General features: G+C 34.2%; 2 protein-coding genes across 2 annotated transcripts; both read right to left on the reverse strand.

Annotated features, from left to right (window-relative positions):
• Window positions 1-16,511: 16,511 nt before the first annotated feature.
• Window positions 16,512-17,586, reverse strand: LOC130898879 (uncharacterized). The gene is made up of 3 exons (XM_057808460.1): window positions 17,001-17,586; window positions 16,782-16,942; window positions 16,512-16,520 (listed from the first exon to the last, which is right to left on the reverse strand). Exons 1-3 carry the CDS (start codon window positions 17,470-17,472, stop codon window positions 16,512-16,514), a joined length of 642 nt encoding a protein of 213 aa, XP_057664443.1. The 5' UTR covers window positions 17,473-17,586.
• A 1,505-nt stretch (window positions 17,587-19,091) lies between these two features.
• On the reverse strand, window positions 19,092-19,792 carry LOC130898886 (uncharacterized). The gene is made up of 2 exons (XM_057808478.1): window positions 19,493-19,792; window positions 19,092-19,352 (listed from the first exon to the last, which is right to left on the reverse strand). Exons 1-2 carry the CDS (start codon window positions 19,790-19,792, stop codon window positions 19,092-19,094), a joined length of 561 nt encoding a protein of 186 aa, XP_057664461.1.
• Between the last annotated feature and the right edge of the window lie 4,470 nt (window positions 19,793-24,262).

Raw genomic sequence — 24,262 nt, forward strand, 5'->3', positions numbered from 1 at the left:
GCAACTAACTTTGTCAGAAATCGTGGATTTTCTTTCATTGAAGCCCATTGAGGACGATTGTCACTTTGTGTTGATTGAATATTTTCAGAGAATATCTTCTTAATTTGAAGTCGAATCTCATAAATTCTCATATATTTGAGTGAATTTGCAACTAACTTTGTCAGCAATCGTCGATTTACTTCCATTGAAGCCAATTGAGGTCGATTGTTACTTTGAGTTGATTTAAAATTTTCAAAGTCTATCTTCCTAATTTGAAGTCGAATCTCATAGATTCTTATATATTAGAGTGAGTTTGCAACTAACTTTATCAGCAATCGTCGATTTACTTCCATTGAAGCCAATTGAGGTCGATTGTCACTTTGAGTTGATTTAAAATTTTCAAAGTCTATCTTCCTAATTTGAAGTCGAATCTCATAGATTCTTATATATTTGTGTGAGTTTGCAACTAACTTCGTCAGAAATCGTCGATTTACCTCCATTGTAGCCCATTGAGGTCGATTGTCACTTTGTGTTGATTGAATATTTTCAAAGTCCATCTTCCTAATTTGAAGTCGAATATCATCAATTCTTATATATTCGAGAGAGTTCGCAACTAACTTTGTCAGCAATCGTCGATTTACTTCCATTGAAGCCAATTGAGGTCGATTGTCACTTTGTGTTGATTGAAAATTTCCAAAGTCTATCTTCCTATTTTTAAGTTGAATCTCATCAATTCTCATATATTTGAGTGAGTTTGCATCTAACTTCGTTAGATATCGTCGATTTACAACCATTGATGCCAGTTTAGGACGATTGTTACTCTGTTTTGATTGAAAATCTGCTTCAATGGATGTAAATCGACGATATCTAACGAAGTTAGATGCAAACTCACTCAAATATATGAGAATTGATGAGATTCAACTTAAAAATAGGAAGATAGACTTTGGAAATTTTCAATCAACACAAAGTGACAATCGACCTCAATTGGCTTCAATGGAAGTAAATCGACGATTGCTGACAAAGTTAGTTGTGAACTTACTCAAATATATAAGAATTGATGAGATTCGTCTTCAAATTAGGAAGATTGACATTGAACATTTTAAATCAACACAAAGTGGCAATCGACCTCAATTGGCTTCAATGGGAGTAAATCGACGATTGCTGACAAAGTTAGTTGCAAACTCACTCAAATATATGAGAATTTATGAGATTCGACTTCAAATTAGGATGATATACTTTGAAAATATTCAATCAACACAAAGTGACAATCGACCTCAATGGGCTACAATGGAAGTAAATCGACGATTTCTGACAAAGTTAGTTGCAAACTCACACGAATATATAAGAATCTATGAGATTCGACTTCAAATTAGGAAGATAGACTTTAACAATTTTAAATCAACTCAAAGTGACAATCGACCTCAATTGGCATCAATGGAAGTAAATCGACGATTGCTGATAAAGTTAGTTGCAAACTCACTCAAATATATGAGAATTTATGAGATTCGACTTCAAATTAGGAAGATAGACTTTGAAAATATTCAATCAACACAAAGTGACAATCGACCTCAATGGGCTACAATGGAAGTAAATCGACGATTTCTGACAAACTTAGTTGCGAACTAACACAAATATATAAGAATCTATGAGATTCAACTTCAAATTAGGAAGATAGACTTTGAAAATATTCAATCAACACAAAGTGACAATCGACCTCAATGGGCTACAATGGAAGTAAATCGACGATTGCTGACAAAGTTAGTTGCAAACTCACTCAAAAATATAAGAGAATTTATGAGATTCGACTTCAAATTAGGAAGATAGACTTTGAAAATATCCAATAAACACAAAGTGACAATCGACCTCAATGGGCTACAATGGAAGTAAATCGACGATTGCTGACAAAGTTAGTTGCAAACTCACTCAAAAATATAAGAGAATTTATGAGATTCGACTTCAAATTAGGAAGATAGACTTTGAAAATATTCAATCAACACAAAGTGACAATCGTCCTCAATGGGCTTCAATGAAAGAAAATCCACGATTGCTGACAAAGTTAGTTGCAAACTCACTCAAATATATGAGAATTTATGAGATTCGACTTCAAATTAGGAAGATAGACTTTGAAAATTTTAAATCAACACAAAATGACAATCGTCCTCAATGGGCTTCAATGAAAGTAAATCGACGATTGCTGACAAAGTTAGTTGCGAACTCACTCAAATATATAAGAATTGATGATATTCGACTTCAAATTAGGAAGATAGACTTTGAAAATTTTGAATCAACACAGAGTGACAATCGACCTCAATTGGCTTCAATGAAAGTAAATCGACGATTGCTGACAAAGTTAGATTGCGAACTCACTCAAATATATAAGAATTGATGATATTCGACTTCAAATTAGGAAGATAGACTTTGAAAATTTTTGATCAATACAGAGTAACAATCGTCCTAAACTGGCATCAATGGTTGTAAATCGACGATATCTAACCAAGTTAGATGCAAACTTACTCAAATATATGAGAATTGATGAGATTCGACTTCAAATTAGGAAGATACACTTTGAAAATTTTCAATCAACACAAAGTGACAATCGACCTCAATGGGCTACAATGTAAGTCAATCGACGATTTCTGACAAAGTTAGTTGCAAACTGACTCAAATATATAAGAATCTATGAGATTCGACTTCAAATTAGGAAGATAGACTTTGAAAATATTCAATCAACACAAAGTGACAATCGACCTCAATGGGCTACAATGGAAGTAAATCGACGATTGCTGACAAAGTTAGTTGCAAACTCACTCAAAAATATAAGAGAATTTATGAGATTCGACTTCAAATTAGGAAGATAGACTTTGAAAATATCCAATAAACACAAAGTGACAATCGACCTCAATGGGCTACAATGGAAGTAAATCGACGATTGCTGACAAAGTTAGTTGCAAACTCACTCAAAAATATAAGAGAATTTATGAGATTCGACTTCAAATTAGGAAGATAGACTTTGAAAATATTCAATCAACACAAAGTGACAATCGTCCTCAATGGGCTTCAATGAAAGAAAATCCACGATTGCTGACAAAGTTAGTTGCAAACTCACTCAAATATATGAGAATTTATGAGATTCGACTTCAAATTAGGAAGATAGACTTTGAAAATTTTAAATCAACACAAAATGACAATCGTCCTCAATGGGCTTCAATGAAAGTAAATCGACGATTGCTGACAAAGTTAGTTGCGAACTCACTCAAATATATAAGAATTGATGATATTCGACTTCAAATTAGGAAGATAGACTTTGAAAATTTTAAATCAACACAAAGTGACAATCGACCTCAATGGGCTCAATGGAAGGAAATCGACGATTGCTGGAAAAGTTAGTTGCAAACACACTCAAATATATAAGAATTGAAGAGATTCCTCTTCAAATTAGGAAGATAGACTTTGAAAATTTTTAATCAACACAAAGTGACAATCGATCTCAATGGGCTACAATGGAAGTAAATCGACGATATTCGACCAAGTTAGATGCAAACTCACTCGAATATATGAGAATTGATGAGAGTCGATTTCAAATTAGGAAGATAGACTTTGAAAATTTTAAATCAACACAAAGTGACAATCGACCTCAATGGGCTCAATGGAAGGAAATCGACGATTGCTGAAAAAGTTAGTTGCCAAAACACTCAAATATATAAGAATTGATGAAATTCGACTTCAAATTAGGAAGATAGACTTTGAAAATTTTTAATCAACACAAAGTGACAATCGATCTCAATCGGCTTCAATGGATGTAAATCGACGATATTCGACCAAGTTAGATGCAAACTCACTCGAATATATGAGAATTGATGAGAGTCGATTTCAAATTAGGAAGATAGACTTTGAAAATTTTAAATCAACACAAAGTGACAATCGACCTCAATGGGCTCAATGGAAGGAAATCGACGATTGCTGAAAAAGTTAGTTGCCAACACACTCAAATATATGAGAATTCATGAGATTCGACTTCAAATTAGGAAGATAGACTTTGAAAATTTTAAATCAACACAAAATGACAATCGTCCTCAATGGGCTTCAATGAAAGTAAATCGACGATTGCTGACAAAGTTAGTTGCGAACTCACTCAAATATATAAGAATTGATGATATTCGACTTCAAATTAGGAAGATAGACTTTGAAAATTGTTAATCAAAACAGAGTAACAATCGTCCTAAACTGGCATCAATGGTTGTAAATCGACGATATCTAACGATGTTAGATGCAAACTCACTCAAATATATGAGAATTGATGAGATTCAACTTAAAAATAGGAAGATAGACTTTGAAAATTTTGAATCAACACAAAGTGACAATCGACCTCAATTGGCTTCAATGGAAGTAAATCGACGATTGCTGACAAAGTTAGTTGCGAACTCACTCAAATATATAAGAATTGATGATATTCGACTTCAAATTAGGAAGATAGACTTTGAAAATTTTGAATCAACACAAAGTGACAATCGACCTCAATTGGCTTCAATGGAAGTAAATCGACGATTGCTGACAAAGTTAGTTGCGAACTCACTCAAATATATAAGAATTGATGATATTCGACTTCAAATTAGGAAGATAGACTTTGAAAATTTTTAATCAAAACAGAGTAACAATCGTCCTAAACTGGCATCAATGGTTGTAAATCGACGATATCTAACCAAGTTAGATGCAAACTCACTCAAATATATGAGAATTGATGAGATTCGACTTCAAATTAGGAAGATAGACTTTGAAAATTTTTAATCAACACAAAGTGACAATCGACCTCAATGGGCGTCAATGGAAGTAAATCGACGATTTCTGACAAAGTTAGTTGCTAACTCACACAAATATATAAGAATCTATGGGATTCGACTTCAAATTGGGAAGATATACTCTGAAAATATTCAATCAACACAAAGTGACAATCGTCCTCAATGGGCTTCAATGAAAGTAAATCGACGATTGCTGACAAATTTAGTTGCAAACTTACTCAAATATATAAGAATTGATGAGATTCGTCTTCAAATTAGGAAGATAGACTTTGAACATTTTAAATCAACACAAAGTGGCAATCAACCTCAATTGGCTTCAATGGGAGTAAATCGACGATTGCTTACAAAGTTAGTTGCACATTCACTCAAATATATGAGAATTTATGAGATTCGACTTCAAATTAAGAAGATATACTCTGAAAATATTCAATCAACACAAAGTGACAATCGTCCTCAATGGGCTTCAATGAAAGAAAATCCACGATTGCTGACAAAGTTAGTTGCAAACTCACTCAAATATATGAGAATTCATGAGATTCGACTTCAAATTAGGAAGATAGACTTTGAAAATTTTAAATCAACACACAATGACAATCGTCCTCAATGGGCTTCAATGAAAGTAAATCGACGATTGCTGACAAAGTTAGTTGCGAACTCACTCAAATATATAAGAATTGATGATATTCGACTTCAAATTAGGAAGATAGACTTTGAAAATTGTTAATCAAAACAGAGTAACAATCGTCCTAAACTGGCATCAATGGTTGTAAATCGACGATATCTAACGATGTTAGATGCAAACTCACTCAAATATATGAGAATTGATGAGATTCAACTTAAAAATAGGAAGATAGACTTTGAAAATTTTGAATCAACACAAAGTGACAATCGACCTCAATTGGCTTCAATGGAAGTAAATCGACGATTGCTGACAAAGTTAGTTGCGAACTCACTCAAATATATAAGAATTGATGATATTCGACTTCAAATTAGGAAGATAGACTTTGAAAATTTTGAATCAACACAAAGTGACAATCGACCTCAATTGGCTTCAATGGAAGTAAATCGACGATTGCTGACAAAGTTAGTTGCGAACTCACTCAAATATATAAGAATTGATGATATTCGACTTCAAATTAGGAAGATAGACTTTGAAAATTTTTAATCAAAACAGAGTAACAATCGTCCTAAACTGGCATCAATGGTTGTAAATCGACGATATCTAACCAAGTTAGATGCAAACTCACTCAAATATATGAGAATTGATGAGATTCGACTTCAAATTAGGAAGATAGACTTTGAAAATTTTTAATCAACACAAAGTGACAATCGATCTCAATGGGCTACAATGGAAGTAAATCGACGATTTCTGACAAAGTTAGTTGGAAACTCACTCAAATATATGAGAATTTATGAGATTCGACTTCAAATTAGGAAGATAGACTTTGAAAATTTTAAATCAACACAATGTGACAATCGACCTCAATCGGCTTCAATGGATGTAAATCGACGATATTCGACCAAGTTAGATGCAAACTCACTCGAATATATGAGAATTGATGAGAGTCGATTTCAAATTAGGAAGATAGACTTTGAAAATTTTAAATCAACTCAAAGTGACATTCGACCTCAATTGGCTTCAATGGAAGTAAATCGACGATCGCTGACAAAGTTAGTTGCAAACTCACTCAAATATTTGAGAATTGATGAGATTCCTCTTCAAATTAGGAAGATAGACTTTGAAAATGTTCAATCAACACAAAGTGACAATCGACCTCAATGGGCGTGAATGGAAGTAAATCGACGATTTCTGACAAAGTTAGTTGCTAACTCACACAAATATATAAGAATCTATGGGATTCGACTTCAAATTGGGAAGATATACTCTGAAAATATTCAATCAACACAAAGTGACAATCGTCCTCAATGGGCTTCAATGAAAGAAAATCGACGATTGCTGACAAATTTAGTTGCAAACTTACTCAAATTTATAAGAATTGATGAGATTCGTCTTCAAATTAGGAAGATAGACTTAGAACATTTTAAATCAACACAAAGTGGCAATCAACCTCAATTGGCTTCAATGGGAGTAAATCGACGATTGCTTACAAAGTTAGTTGCACATTCACTCAAATATATGAGAATTTATGAGATTCGACTTCAAATTAAGAAGATATACTCTGAAAATATTCAATCAACACAAAGTGACAATCGTCCTCAATGGGCTTCAATGAAAGAAAATCCACGATTGCTGACAAAGTTAGTTGCAAACTCACTCAAATATATGAGAATTCATGAGATTCGACTTCAAATTAGGAAGATAGACTTTGAAAATTTTAAATCAACACAAAATGACAATCGTCCTCAATGGGCTTCAATGAAAGTAAATCGACGATTGCTGACAAAGTTAGTTGCGAACTCACTCAAATATATAAGAATTGATGATATTCGACTTCAAATTAGGAAGATAGACTTTGAAAATTGTTAATCAAAACAGAGTAACAATCGTCCTAAACTGGCATCAATGGTTGTAAATCGACGATATCTAACGATGTTAGATGCAAACTCACTCAAATATATGAGAATTGATGAGATTCAACTTAAAAATAGGAAGATAGACTTTGAAAATTTTGAATCAACACAAAGTGACAATCGACCTCAATTGGCTTCAATGGAAGTAAATCGACGATTGCTGACAAAGTTAGTTGCGAACTCACTCAAATATATAAGAATTGATGATATTCGACTTCAAATTAGGAAGATAGACTTTGAAAATTTTGAATCAACACAAAGTGACAATCAACCTCAATTGGCTTCAATGGAAGTAAATCGACGATTGCTGACAAAGTTAGTTGCGAACTCACTCAAATATATAAGAATTGATGATATTCGACTTCAAATTAGGAAGATAGACTTTGAAAATTTTTAATCAAAACAGAGTGACAATCGACCTAAACTGGCATCAATGGTTGTAAATCGACGATATCTGACCAAGTTAGATGCAAATTCACTCAAATATATAAGAATTGATGAGATTCGACTTCAAATTAGGAAGATAGACTTTGAAAATTTTCAATCAACACAAAGTGACAATGGACCTTAACTGGTATCAATAGGTGTAAATCGACGATATCTAACCAAGTTAGATGCAAACTCACTCGAATATATGAGCATTGATGAGATTCGTCTTCAAATTAGGAAGATAGACTTTGAAAATTTTCAATCAACACAAAGTGACAATGGACCTTAACTGGTATCAATGGTTGTAAATCGACGATATCTAACCGAGTTAGATACAAACTCACTCGAATATATGAGCATTGATGAGATTCGTCTTCAAATTAGGAAGATAGACTTTGAAAATTTCCAATCAACACAAAGTGACAATCGACCTAAACAGGCATCAGTGGTTGTAAATCGACGATATCTGACCAAGTTAGATGTAAATTCACTCAAATATAAAAGAATTGATGTGTTTGGACTTAAAACAACGGCAGAAATAGATTTCGAAAATTTTTAATCAAAACAGAGTGACAATCGACCTAAACTGGCATCAATGGTTGTAAATCGACGATATCTGACCAAGTTAGATGCAAATTCACTCAAATATATGAGAATTGATGAGATTCTACTTCTAATTAGGAAGATAGACTTTGAAAATTTTCAATCAACAACAAGTGACAATCCACCTAAACAGGCATCAATAGTTGTAAATCGACGATATCTGACCAAGATAGATGCAAATTCACTCAAATCTATAAGAATTGAGGTGTTTGGACTTGAAATGGAAGAAATAGATTTCGAAAATTTTCAATCAAAACAGAGTGACAATCGACCTAAACTGGCATCAATGGTTGTAAATCGACGATATCTTACCAAGTTAGATGCAAACTCACTCAAATATATCAGAATTGATGAGATTCGACTTCAAATAAGGATGATAGAGTTTGAAAATTTTCAATCAACACAAAGTGACAATCGACCTTAACTAGTATCAATGGTTGTGAATCGACGATATCTGACAAAGTTAGATGCAAACTCACTTAAATATATGAGAATTGATGAGATGTATGGTGAAAAGGTGACGTCATCCGACGTTCCGAAACGTTCGAAAACCGAAAATTATAATTCAGATTTCTTGAATGATTCATTTCGTTTATTCAAAAACAAAATAAAAAAATTTTACTTTCAATGCCGATGCTTAAAGTGAAAACTCCTTTTTGTGCAGATTTTATAAAAATATCAAATGATGATAAAGAAATTGTCGATAGAAAATATTTCAATACTCCAAACTTTATTATTGATTTGAGCACCGATTTGTTTGATTGTTTTGAAGAACATGTAGTGGATTATATTTTGAATATAACCCGGAGAAATCGAAAAGAAACATGCTTGTATTAATGTTAATAATAATGATCAAGCATGTTTCTTTTGGAGTGTAATGAGTGCTTTATTTCCAGCCAAAAACAATAAACAGTTCACATATTCATATCCATATTACAGTACTGTTTTAAATGTAGGTAATTTAGATGTTCCTATGAAAATTAATGTTATCACACAATTTGAGAAAATGAACGATATTTCAATTAACTTATATGATTTAGAATTAGAAGGAAGAAGTAGCACATCTTATATTGTTTGTCCAATAAGATTAACTAATAATAAAGTAGAACGTCATGTTAATTTGCTTATTATACAAAATAAATATTATCCAAAAACTCATGAGGTAGAAGAAAAAGAAGAAGAAATTAAATATTACTATGTATGAATAAAACATTTATCTAGACTTGTTTCCAGTCAAAGTTCTAAAAGTAAAAAAAAAAACTATTCATTTTTGATAGGTGTCTCAATTATTTCACAACAAAAATGTCCATTCGTAATTTATTGCGATTTTGAATCGATGTTAGAAAAATGTTATCATATAACAAGAAAAACTTAAGTATCAGAAACATATAGCTTACAGTGCAGGTTACTATGTAAAATGTACTTTCGGTGATAAACTTTCTTATTATAAAAGTTATCGTGGAATAAATTGTATGGAATGGTTTGCCAATGAATTGATTACAATTGTAAAATTTATATAATCAAAAATAAAAGATGATAAACACATACGAACGAATAATGTTAAAGAGGAAGCAACTCATTGTCACATATGTGAGAAACCATTTTGCTCTACAGATTCCATTGTTTCAGATCATGATCATTTCAGCGGAGAAATCATAGGACTTAGTCATAGAGCTTGTAATTTGAATTTTAAAAAACTTTATATTTGTCCAGTGTTATTTCATAATTTAACCAATTATGATGAACATCTGATGATTAGAGAGATATGCCGAAAAGTGTCAATGTTCTTCCAATTAATAAATAAAAATATATTTCTTTTGCGTTGTTTGAGAGCAATAGTAAAATTAAATTCAGATTCATAGATTCGTACAGATTCATGAGTACTAGCCTTTATGAGTTGGTTTCCTTGTTGCTTAAAGATGAATTCACAAAGGAATTTCATCACTTGGATAAAGAACACTTTGAATTGCTAACTAGAAAAGGAGTATTTCCATATGATTATATTGACAATGTGGACAAATTGTATGAAACAAATTTACCACCGATCGAATGTTTGTACAACAGATTAAATGATGGAGGAATCAGTAAGGAGAAGTAGTAACATGCACCAACCGTATGGAATATGTTCAATATTAAATCATTAGGTAAATATATTTATCTGTATATGAAAACTGACAATATACTTCTTGCTACGGTGATGGAAAATTTTAGACAGACTGCCTTTGTAATTTACGGTATAGATCCACATTGGTACTATACTATGCCCAGTTATACTTGGGATTGTATGTTAAAGTATACGAAATGTAAGCCCCAAATTTTAAAGGATGTGGATATGATCCTTTTCATAGAGAAAGCAATACGAGGAGGAATTTCGATGTGTTGTAATCGTTATTCTAAAGCAAATAATGAATATTTACCTAATTATAATCCTTCAAAACCTTCAAAAAGCCTCCTATATTTAGATGTTAATAACCTATATGGTTGGGCTATGACGGAACCCCTACCGTACGGACATTTCAAATGGCTTGAAAATTTTGATAACTTTAATGTAATGGAAATAGCTGAAATAGCTGACGATGCTGAGGAAGGATTCATTTTGCTAGTGAACTTGGAGTATCCTAAAATTAATGACAACTTTATTTGAAAGGAAAGAATATACATTACACTATAGAAATTTTAAGCAAGCACTAGAACATGGGTTGGTTTTGAAGAAAATTTATAAAGTTCTTCAATTTAAACAATCAAAATGGCTGAAGCCATACATTGATTTAAATACTAGTTTGAGAGCAGCAGCTACCAACAACTTTAAACGAAATCAATTGAAACTTGCCAACAGTGCAATTTATGGTAAAACTCTTGAAGATATTAGACGTCGAGTGGTATCGGTCGTAAATAGATATGAAGGAAGATATGGAGCGAAAAATTTATGAAATTACCAATAAAAATGTCTATGAAGATATTATAAAAAAAGATATTTCAAAATTTGACACCTCCGATTATGCTCCAAATAATCCCTATGGCGTTTCATTAGTCAGTAAAAAAATTCCTGGCCTAATGAAAGATGAAGCAAACGGAAAAATTTTAAGTCATTTTGTTGGATTAAGATCCAAAATGTACGCATATAAATTATATAGTACTGCGAATGAGGAACAAAAAAGAGTAATCAAAAAATCAAAAGGAATTAAAGTTGCAATAATAAAGAACAAGATAACCTTTGAGGATTATGAGAAGTATTTAAGGAAAAAAACTAATAAAATCATAACGCAACAGTCCATTCGATCTTACGCTCACAATATTTATTCCATAGAACAAAAAGTTGGTTTAAGTTACAATGATGATAAACATCAACTACTTCCTTCATCATTTGATACATTGCCGTGAAGTCATTATAGTAATTAGTTTGTTTCAGATAATGGTTTTTGTTCCTTCACTTCAATTTATTGTTTATTTAAAAAAAAACTCATGAACAATGTGATAGAAATCTTCATATACATTTGAAAACCACAGATTTGTCGCTGATAATGATGATTATAGTGACGATTAATATTAAATTTTTTCGAAATAATTGTGAAACATTTTGCTATATTTCAAACTTACTATATATTTTTGAAAAAAGAAATTCAATGTGTACTTTATGTAAGATAATACGATAAGAAATTCTATTTTTAACACTTTTTATATTTACTAATGTTTTTGTTACTTCGAACTAACTATGTATAATAAGAAGTTCATTATTTTAACAGCATGCAAATGGAATTTTTGGTAATATGATAAGAAAACTATTTCAACACTTTGTGAATTTTTTTTTTAGGTCCTTATGAAATACTGTTATACTACTTCTGACTATAAATTTTTTGATGACATTTAATAAATAAAACGAACGCTAAATATTTTTGATTGTTTTATTCTCCATACACTTATTATTCATAAATAGAAAGTACACGAGTAAGAAGTGCTTTTAGTTGCTCCTTCAGACTGGTGTTGGGGCAAGGTATGCCAAAATATTCGCTGAATTTGTCGTAGTAGGAGGTGTCTTGAGTGAAAAAGTAAATGTATCCATGGATATATCGGCATGCAGCAGTAGGATTTTTCGGAAGTCCCAAAAAACAATCGCTAGCTCGACCTCTATTCAAAATTTTCTTAAATCCACACACACACACACACACACACACACACACACACACACACACACACACACACACACACATCCATAAAGAATAATACCTGTAGCCAAATCTGGAGGATTTTTACCTCTAATCCCTCTTTTTGTTGGACTCTCAGCTTTAGGAGCGTTATCGGGTGGTGCTGCGGGAATTGCGAAGACTGTGATCGATCCAAAAAATGCCCAAATGCCATCGACACAATAAAGCTATGGGGTCTATAGGTAAAGGACTGTATTTGCGGAAGAACGCTAATGGTGGATATGGATTATTCTTGAAAAAAAAGAGCTACCATTGAAGCTACCCAATAGAGCATTGTTTGAGTATGAGTTAATCAAGTTTGCCAAATTATTGAAAATAAAATATTACCGAGGTATGTACATGCGCGATTCTCTGCCAAAAAGTGGACCGCGACGATGTGAATCGGCGATTTTAAATTTGGATGTGTCTTAAAATCCAGGCACTCATTGAATAGCATATAGAAAGATAAATGACAGCGTTGAATATTTCGATTCATTTGGTAATCTGAAGCCTCCGAAAGAACTTACAATCAGATTAATTGTGGACATTTGTGTTTGCAATTCCTCTATAATGTCTGAAGCATTGGTGGCGTGGTTAGTTGATGATAGACAATTGTCTTCTTTTACAAGTGCTGAATTGAAAACTATTCCTCTAAAGTATTTGGTAGAAGGAGTTAGACCTTGGGAGCTATTGGACAACTGGCACAAATTACCACAAGAATATTGATCAGATTTCAACTTGCAAATTTGCTTGCTTCGTGCATTACAATAGACCAGATCAACGTACTCATGTAGATGGTCCGGTGAGCTCACAACGCAACTGTCATACATGTAATTATTTTTTGAACAAATAAAAGTTTTCTCCTGAATTGTATTATTTAAATTTATATACGTCACTCATAAACAACAGTATGACTCAGCTGTTGAACTTAACGTCTACATCAAATGAGTTCTCCTTCACACCTCCCACACCGATAATATTGAAACCCTAAAAAGAATACTTTATTGGTGTGTTGGGGTTTCACTCGTATCATTCTATACCGAATATCGATGGTGAGAAATTTTATTTCTACAATAAGAATGATCGTAAGAAAGTGTCCATCATTAACTTCCCATCGGGATGCTACGAAATCTCAGATATTGAAGCTTATCTCATCGATCAATTCAAATCGATGACCAATATGGCCGATATATCTTTGAAGCCCAACAACACTCTTCATTGTGAAATTTATAGTCGACAGTACGCCATCGACTTTGAATACTCTGATAGTTTGGGTAAAATACTCGGATTTTCTCCAAAGATACTGGACGACGTGCCACATGTCTTTTTGGCACTGTGCATTTTAGAGCCCGTACAATGGCGAGAGTCGCTTTTGGCACTGGGCATTTTTGAACCCGTACAATGGCATCTTTGAGAGGTGATTAAATACATACTTCTAAACAAAATACTTGTCGAGGCGAAATAGCGTAGTTTGTTAAGGCGCTGAATTCGACCATGAAGATCGGAGGTTCGATTCCCCGGCTCGACATTTTTATTAAAAAAAAATATTCTATACATTGTTTCGTATGACGTGGGTCGTGACGTCGGATGATGACACGTCTTTCGTGACGTCACGCATGATAAGAGTTGCGTCACGTCGTGTGACGTCACGTGACGTCAACTTTTCTTCTTCCCCATTCTTGAACCCGCTTGGTCTCACTACTTATGATAGATATATCAAAATCTTCCATTTGATTCAATCTTTCGACTGGTTTGAATCGTGTGAAAATCTGTCCATCAGTTTACGAGTTATTCCCGATGTATATTTGATATTGTATAGGTGTTGAATCTCGAAATATTCCACCCAACCTCAACATATGAAATATCAAAATTTTCCATCCAATTCAATCTTTCGATTGGTTCAAATAGTGTGAAAATCCGTCCATTAGTTTCCGAGTTAATCACCGATATACAAAATGGCAAAAGTAGCATATATCTCTCATTTTAAATGTGTTGAATCTCAAGACATTCTACCCAACCTCAACATATGCAATATCAAAATCTTCCTTTTGATTCAATATTTCAATTGCTTTAAATCGTGTGAAATTCCGTCCACCATGAGTTTCCGAGTTATTCGCCGATATATCTTTAATTTCATATACGTGTTGAATCTCGGAATATTCCTCCCAACCTCAACATATGATATATCAAAATCTTCCTTTCAATTCAATCTTTCGATTGATTCAAATAGTGTGAAAATCCGTACATTAGTTTTCGAGTTAATCACTGATATACAAGATGGCAGAAGTAGCATATATCTATTATATTAAATAACCCATGTAACCTGTGGCACAAATACAAGGATAATATGTCAGAAGATATTTTACATCAAATTCGTGTCAGTTCCAGAAATCACGATATTGAGATGAATGAGGAGATACATAATCGTGCTTTACTCTTGATCGAAGATATGTGTTACCTCATGTGCGGTAATTTATTAATCAGGTTAGGAATGCCAGCACCATATCGTGAAATGAATGACGCATTTAATCGAGAATTGGAACGGGAACGTGAATATGATCACCAGGAATTAGATTTAGTAGTTCAAACGAATGTACCCCTGTTGAATTACCAACAAAAGGAAGTTTATGATACTTTAATGAAGGCAATCGATGATGAAAATGGTGGTTTATTATTCCTAGATGCCCCTGGTGGAACTGGCAAGACATTCCTCATGTCATTAGTTTTAGCAACTGTTCGGGCGAGATCTAACATAGCGGTTGCAGTTACTTCTTCTGGAATAGCAGCCACATTGTTAGAAGGATGCCGTACGGCTCATTCAGCATTCAAATTACCGTTAAATCTTCAAACTAGTGAAGAACCAACGTGTAATATTGCAAAACACTCAGCAATGGGCAAAGTTTTAGCGGTATCGAAAATCATCAACTGGGACGAATGCACAATGGCGCATAAACGTGCATTAGAAGCACTTAACCGAACATTAAAAGATTTACGCAATGACTCGAGATGTTTTGGAGGAGCAATGATTTTACTGTCTGGCGATTTCCGCCAAATACTGCCAGTAGTTCCAAGATCTACGGCTGCCGACTAGCATATATCTATTATATTAAATACTAGCTGACCCGGCGAACTTTGTTCCGCCTTAATGGCAATAAATAAGCAGTTTTTTTTAATTGGAAAAAATACAAAAAAAATTAAATACCTACATTAATCATTCATAATTATTTCTGTATTTTAGTACATAGGTTGCTCTTCATTTAAGTACCTTGTGATACACGACATTTTTTGTTTTATTATCAGGCGCAAAAACAAACAACGCAGATGGTCTTCCCACCCCTGAACATGCCACGTATAATTGACCATGGGAAAAACATGAATGTTCTAGATTTAAACCACAAACTTTTAAGGATTGGCGTTGTGATTTGTTGATGGTCATGGCAAATGCAAGACAAATCGGAAATTGAAGTCTTTTAAATTCAAACGGCATATCGGTTGGGATCATCGGTATCCTCGGAATGAGAACTTTCTCACCTTTGAATTTTCCTATCATTATCGTAGCGTAAATTACATTGTTCATCAATTTTCTAACCACCAAACGCGTACCGTTGCACAGTTTTGGTTGGTTTATGTTTCGAAGCATGATTACTACGGAGCAGGGCCGTAGTCAGAACCAAAATTTTAGCAGGGCTATTAGATTTTTTCCCAGGGCCCATATTTTCACATTGAAATATACTGATATTTTAATTTTAAAGGACGATTTACGGACGAAACATACACCGCCATTAAATATGTTTTTTCCCTAAGAAATAAAACCAAATTGAGTGTTAAACATGTTCTATTAAATAAGAATAAATTTATAAATTTAAAAAGTTCTTTAGAACCAACATGAAAAAAATATTTTATTCTTTGACTTACATGTGAACAAATATGCTTTGATAAAAAACAAAAATAACAGAACACTTTTAAAACTCATAACATTTAACACTTATTGTTAGAATATCTACATAGAAAATCATAAAAACAACACAAATACAAATAAAATAAATTTTCAGACAGATAATTAAAATGATTAAAACTAAAAAAGTTGCAATTTTCTTTGTTTACGATTGTTAAATTTTATTAAAAATGACTCCATGTCGAGGGACTCTGTTCTTCGACTTTCAAAAGTCAAGTAAATTAAATCGGCCATAAGAGGCTGACTCATAGAATATCTCTGTGGTCTGTTAATTGCAGTTAATGTTGAAAACGAAGATTCATTTACTGCAGTACTACACCCAAGGGTATATACTGTCGCAAACAGGGCGTATGTATTTTTAAATACTTCCCTTTGTTTATATAATTCAGCAAAAATATCTGACTTTGGTTTATTGTGCATGTAATCCTTGACTACTGCCAACTCCTCCAGAGTTGGTAGTGAAATCCCTAAAAAAATGTATAACACTATAACTTAAGAATTGCTACAAAACAAAATGACACTTACCCAACTTTTCCAGATATTTGATTTTCTCCAGATCAAAAAGCTCAATGCTACTTATTGCATTAATTAGTTCATCATTGTCAGAGAACCTCTCGTTTAATAGGGATAATACAAGGTCCAAGGACTCAAAAAATTCGGCTTCAGTGCAACTTTTACTGGCATTTGGTTTATTAGACATTTCAGACGGCAGTTTTTCCATTACCAGATATTCCTTCATAGTTACGCTTAACTTTGGTACTCTCTTTTCAGTTGGTATTGCTTCCGTATCCTTTAAAAGTTGTGAAGCTTCATTGGCTAAACTTTGATAAGTCTCATTTGTTCTTAGATCTCGAATTTTATTTTTTACTGACTTAATAATTTCATTGGCTTCCTTTAGACTAATTGTACGAGCTTGTAAAGCTGAATCGGCAGGTTCTAAGAGCCCAAGTAACTTCTTCATAAAAACAAGGGTGAATCTAAAGTCGTATTCCAACATAACTGATTTAATCCCAACAGATTTGACTGATAAATACACAGACCAACAGATAAATGACCGATCATTTTTAAATTCATCCAATGATCTTAATATTTCAGTGTACTCCCCCCTTATGGCCGCTCATAACACTAGCACCGTCATAACATTGGCTAAGAAGGTGTTTTGTATCTATTCCATTATCATTAAGAATATTAAGTGTCATATTTGTGAAAGTTTTGGCATCTAACTTTTCTGTAGTGTAAATACCTAGTAAAGATTCAAACACTTTACCATTTTTGACATATCTTACTCCAATTGATACATTTTCTCTGTTGTTTTTATCTCTTGTGCCATCTTCAAGTAATGTAAACCATGGTACATCTGCAGTTTTTAGATCACCAACAACTTGTTCACGTACCATTTCAGCTAAAATAGCTATTATCTCTTTTTGAATATCAGGAGATGTATACTTAGCATTTTGAGGAATATGTGGAAGACATTCGGCCAATTTTTCGTCCTTTTTAATTGTATAATTAAATAAATTTAAGAATAATCCCCGCTCTTGTTCATGCTCAATGTCATAATTGCCCCGAAGAGCTAGTTCATTTACTGTTAAAAACTGAATTATCTCAGCAATCGACTTAACATAATATCTGTATTTTTGCAAAATATCACTATTGATAAGCGTAGACACAGCAGTGCCAGTTAAGTCTCTGATTTTTTTCTCGTTCCACATTTGCATAGCTTTAATGTGAACTGCCGTTTTTTCATGCGCTGGAAATCCATTTTTAAGATCTGTTGCATTTTTCCAGTTACTAAATCCGGAATAGGTATACACCGTGTGTCCTTTGCTTCCATTTGGTTGGAACTGACGACATGCATAACAAAATGCAGCATTTAGCTCTTGGGAATATTCTAGCCACAAAAATCTCTTATACCAGTTAACTTGAAAAGACCGGTTATTTTCTTGTTTGGGATAATTAGCTAGTATTATTTGTTTTATATCCTCACCTTTTGGTGCCAGATCTGGAGCTGAACTGCTGGTTAAACTGGATAAATTGGTTGACCCATCAGCATTTTTCTGACTTTTGGAATTACTGCCCGATGTATCAGGTACAGAGTCAATAGCACGTTTTTTATTAAAAAATTGTCTTATGTCCATTTTTATTCAACTAACTCACGACACTCGCTCAGAAAGTCAAAAACAATACTAAAAATACTCACTAAAGCAGCCGCAAAAAATTTCCCTTGATAAAGAAATAAATATGACAGCTACATGAAAATAATTATAAACGGATTATCGCGCCGGCGCGGAAATTCAACAGGTGGCTCTCGTCTTTCGTAACTTTCCCGACTACCGAGTGCCAAGCAGGTTTGCTCCAGACTAATTTTCCAATCCAATGTGTAAATCTTTACGCCGCCGCGCCCGCCGCGTCTTAACCTACGCGGCACGCGGTGGTATGGTGGTCGGCATGGCACAGGACGGGACTCTACCCGTATAAAAAAAATATATACATATAGAAAATAATACTTGTGAAGTCAAATGACTTGCCGAAATTTTTGACGCGTGCTTATAGTATTTTTTTACCAGGGCTCAAATTTTTTTTACCAGGGCTCTGCCCTGGCCAGCCCCCCTCTAGCTACGGCCCTGCTACGGAGCCAACCTTCAGGCGTAAATTGTGCGGTGGTAAGCCAGGCACGTCCAAAGAGTTTAACAATTCAATTGGATAGTTGGTGGCTTCATCTTCATTTGTGACGCAGTCAATAGATTTGAATGAATGCATTATTCCAATGATCTTATTTTGAATTATGTAGTTTAGGTCATCTACATCTTTATTCTTAGCCGCTAAAATTGCTCGCTCACTCAACCATTCATTATGTTTGGATGTTAAAAATAATTTCTAGAAATACATTGTTGATAAGTTCGTCTTTTGATGAGACAAAATTACAGAAATTATTTGGAAATAATATTAATCCGCTCGATTCATCGACAGGTACTTGACCATTACCGATAGTCAGCAATTGCTCCGAGAAATCTTACAGTAGATGTATCATTAAGCAATGTAATTCTCATGTTTGTTGTCAGTTGCAGTTTCTTCACATAGCGCCATAGATTTGACGATTTGAGGCAAGCGTTTATTTCGTCGGCAGCCGTAGATCTTGGAATTACTGGCAGTATTTGGCGGAAATCGCCAGACAGTAAAATCATTGCTCCTCCAAAACATCTCGAGTCATTGCGTAAATCTTTTAATGTTCGGTTAAGTGCTTCTAATGCACGTTTATGCGCCATTGTGCATTCGTCCCAGTTGATGATTTTCGATACCGCTAAAACTTTGCCCATTGCTGAGTGTTTTGCAATATTACACGTTGGTTCTTCACTAGTTTGAAGATTTAACGGTAATTTGAATGCTGAATGAGCCGTACGGCATCCTTCTAACAATGTGGCTGCTATTCCAGAAGAAGAAGAACAGAGTCCCTCGACATGGAGTCATTTTTAATAAAATTTAACAATCGTAAACAAAGAAAATTGCAACTTTTTTAGTTTTAATCATTTTAATTATCTGTCTGAAAATTTATTTTATTTGTATTTGTGTTGTTTTTATGATTTTCTATGTAGATATTCTAACAATAAGTGTTAAATGTTATGAGTTTTAAAAGTGTTCTGTTATTTTTGTTTTTTATCAAAGCATATTTGTTCACATGTAAGTCAAAGAATAAAATATTTTTTTCATGTTGGTTCTAAAGAACTTTTTAAATTTATAAATTTATTCTTATTTAATAGAACATGTTTAACACTCAATTTGGTTTTATTTCTTAGGGAAAAAACATATTTAATGGCGGTGTATGTTTCGTCCGTAAATCGTCCTTTAAAATTAAAATATCAGTATATTTCAATGTGAAAATATGGGCCCTGGGAAAAAATCTAATAGCCCTGCTAAAATTTTGGTTCTGACTACGGCCCTGCTCCGTAGTAATCATGCTTCGAAACATAAACCAACCAAAACTGTGCAACGGTACGCGTTTGGTGGTTAGAAAATTGATGAACAATGTAATTTACGCTACGATAATGATAGGAAAATTCAAAGGTGAGAAAGTTCTCATTCCGAGGATACCGATGATCCCAACCGATATGCCGTTTGAATTTAAAAGACTTCAATTTCCGATTTGTCTTGCATTTGCCATGACCATCAACAAATCACAACGCCAATCCTTAAAAGTTTGTGGTTTAAATCTAGAACATTCATGTTTTTCCCATGGTCAATTATACGTGGCATGTTCAGGGGTGGGAAGACCATCTGCGTTGTTTGTTTTTGCGCCTGATAATAAAACAAAAAATGTCGTGTATCACAAGGTACTTAAATGAAGAGCAACCTATGTACTAAAATACAGAAATAATTATGAATGATTAATGTAGGTATTTAATTTTTTTTGTATTTTTTCCAATTAAAAAAAACTGCTTATTTATTGCCATTAAGGCGGAACAAAGTTCGCCGGGTCAGCTAGTATTTAATATAATAGATATATGCTAGTCGGCAGCCGTAGATCTTGGAACTACTGGCAGTATTTGGCGGAAATCGCCAGACAGTAAAATCATTGCTCCTCCAAAACATCTCGAGTCATTGCGTAAATCTTTTAATGTTCGGTTAAGTGCTTCTAATGCACGTTTATGCGCCATTGTGCATTCGTCCCAGTTGATGATTTTCGATACCGCTAAAACTTTGCCCATTGCTGAGTGTTTTGCAATATTACACGTTGGTTCTTCACTAGTTTGAAGATTTAACGGTAATTTGAATGCTGAATGAGCCGTACGGCATCCTTCTAACAATGTGGCTGCTATTCCAGAAGAAGTAACTGCAACCGCTATGTTAGATCTCGCCCGAACAGTTGCTAAAACTAATGACATGAGGAATGTCTTGCCAGTTCCACCAGGGGCATCTAGGAATAATAAACCACCATTTTCATCATCGATTGCCTTCATTAAAGTATCATAAACTTCCTTTTGTTGGTAATTCAACAGGGGTACATTCGTTTGAACTACTAAATCTAATTCCTGGTGATCATATTCACGTTCCCGTTCCAATTCTCGATTAAATGCGTCATTCATTTCACGATATGGTGCTGGCATTCCTAACCTGATTAATAAATTACCGCACATGAGGTAACACATATCTTCGATCAAGAGTAAAGCACGATTATGTATCTCCTCATTCATCTCAATATCGTGATTTCTGGAACTGACACGAATTTGATGTAAAATATCTTCTGACATATTATCCTTGTATTTGTGCCACAGGTTACATGGGTTTGATGAAAAACATGTCGAAATTATGATAGCGAATAATGTGCGTATCTGACTTGGAGATGCAGAGATAATGGCTTCAGCTATTGTCGTATCCCAATGACTATCGTTTTCTAATAACTTCAATTCTTCACATGCAGCACGATATGTTGGGAATATTACACCATTAACAGATCGTAGTGACTCAAATGACGTTGGCCCACGCACAACCATGACAGTCTCCGCCGTTAATTTCCGTGGATATCGTTTAGAGCACTTTCCATCGATCATGCAAGGTGATTGGGGATTGATGGCACCACACGGTCCATGAATCATATTAGTAGTAACAACATCATGTAGGTCTGGATCGACTTCATAATCAGGAATCTCGGCACATATGATATCATCTATTTGGTCAGGCTGAATTCTTTCCACTAACCAAATAAGAATGTGTGCGTGCGGCAGGCCTCGCTTTTGCCATTCGATTGAATACATCCAGCATCGAGTATCTCCAAAGACGCGTTGTTTAACAATAAAGTTCACCAGGGACCGAATTTTTTGCCTGAATATACGTGCTGTGATGTCGTGTCTATGACTTGATGTTTGTCCGGGAAGCAGCAATTGAGTAATTTCTATCCATTTTGGATTAGAGGTAAAAGTAATAAAGAGATCGGGCCGACCGTAATGACAAACATATGTCATTGCATCTTGTGCATATTCATGCATATGACGTGGACTACCAATTTATGTCGCCGGCAGAATAGTTAATCGACCAATATTAGCTGCATGTCCTTCAGTACTAACTGCATCACGTAATTGGTTGTACTCCTCAGAACGCAGTTTGGCTTGGTTCAACCTAATGAATGTTAAACGTTCCATTTCTATTTTTACATACATGTCAACGCAATACTGCTGAAACAATCGACGAAACCGCAGCAAATAGTTGTCAGCATTTTGACGAATCATCAAACGATATGCGTAATTGAGCTAACTTTCTTTGTAGTTTCTTCACCTGAAATTAAAAATTTGATAATTAACCATTTCAAAGGCAAATTTTAAAGGCAAACAATACAGACATTAACCATTTTTTTAATAAGCATTATTTTAAATCAGTGTCTTTCACAAATAAATGAAATAAATTATGATACTGATACTCACCATTCAATGGATTTTTCATTTTAATATTAAAATAATATCCATCTTCTCCTTGCCAAAACATCAGCGGGTATTGCAATGTGTCATATGATCGATGAGTTTCAGATATTTGTTGCAGTTGACCATTATCGCGACGTGTAAGCACAATATCGCGTTTTTCCAATTGTTAACCAACAATCAGGATGGCAACTTCGTCTACTGTTGGAGCATTAAATGTCCTTTCGTGTGTTCCAGATGGTCGTTTATCTGCTTTGATGACAACTTTATAGTCATCACTTGGCATGCGCTCTAAAGCACTCTTAAACAACCTGACCAACGCATGATGTTCATGAAGCAGACACTGCAAGTTTTGAAGAATTGCTCGCTTCATTCCTGCATTGATCTCTAGGCGTCGATCAAGTTGTTCTTCCATGTTGCCCATGAAATATATTTGTAAAAATTTATTCTGTGTATCTTCGAAAGGTAGTAATGATCCAATTCGATAATGAATCTGTCCTTTTATCTACAAAATAAAAACCAGACAGTATTAACTGTGTTATAAACACTTTTTTCGGTCGGAGAGTAGAGTTCAGAATTAGCAAATATATTACATAGGTACCAATAGATAAAGTAAGTTATTCTTCAACTACATCTATATAAGTACAAGTGTGAGAAAGCCCGTTCCTCTAAGCATCCACCCCCGGATAAATCCACGAGTGGGTGCGAAGAAGGACATTCCACCACCCCCTGTCATTTTGACAGGTCCTCATCCTCTTTCGCTTTGCAGTTTCGCGCGTAGACTCCTTCCTCTCCCCTGAGTTCTATGGGAGATTCTGGGATGTCTATCTTTTTGTTAAGAGATTAGCCTGTTGGCTATACACTCTTGGCTTCTTGTTCTGGACGTCTTAATGTGTGTGTGTGTGTGTGTGTGTTTCGCTGCCTCGGGTAAACAACCTCTTCCAACCTTATTCGGCAAGAAAAGTTCCAATCTGAGTGGTCTCTCGCCTTCTCTATAGCTGTCCCCGATGTATAACTCTACACTTGCTTATGAAATGCGGAGTTACCGTGTCGGGGGGTGTCCTCTTGTGGGTTGACTCTGAAAACCTGAAAACCTAGGATCGTGGATAGAATTTATTTTTCTTTATTTTGTATGTTTTTGTGTTGTATTTGGGTTTTTTTTATATATACTAACCTACTTAACCTACTTTACCTATTTATCCAATTGTCTTCCGGGTCTCTTGTGTTTCTTATAGTCTTCTTTGGTGTAGCTTATTAGTTTCCTCAATTCTTCGTTGGGATGCGTTGCCAGCTCCTCGAATATCTTTACTGCCCTTTGGTCCATAAAGTCCAATACTTTTTCAGTTTCCGTTTCGCCGTATATTTCTTCGATACTTGTTG

This window comes from Diorhabda carinulata, chromosome 10 (genome assembly GCF_026250575.1).
Source record: "Diorhabda carinulata isolate Delta chromosome 10, icDioCari1.1, whole genome shotgun sequence".
NCBI lineage: Eukaryota > Metazoa > Arthropoda > Insecta > Coleoptera > Chrysomelidae > Diorhabda > Diorhabda carinulata.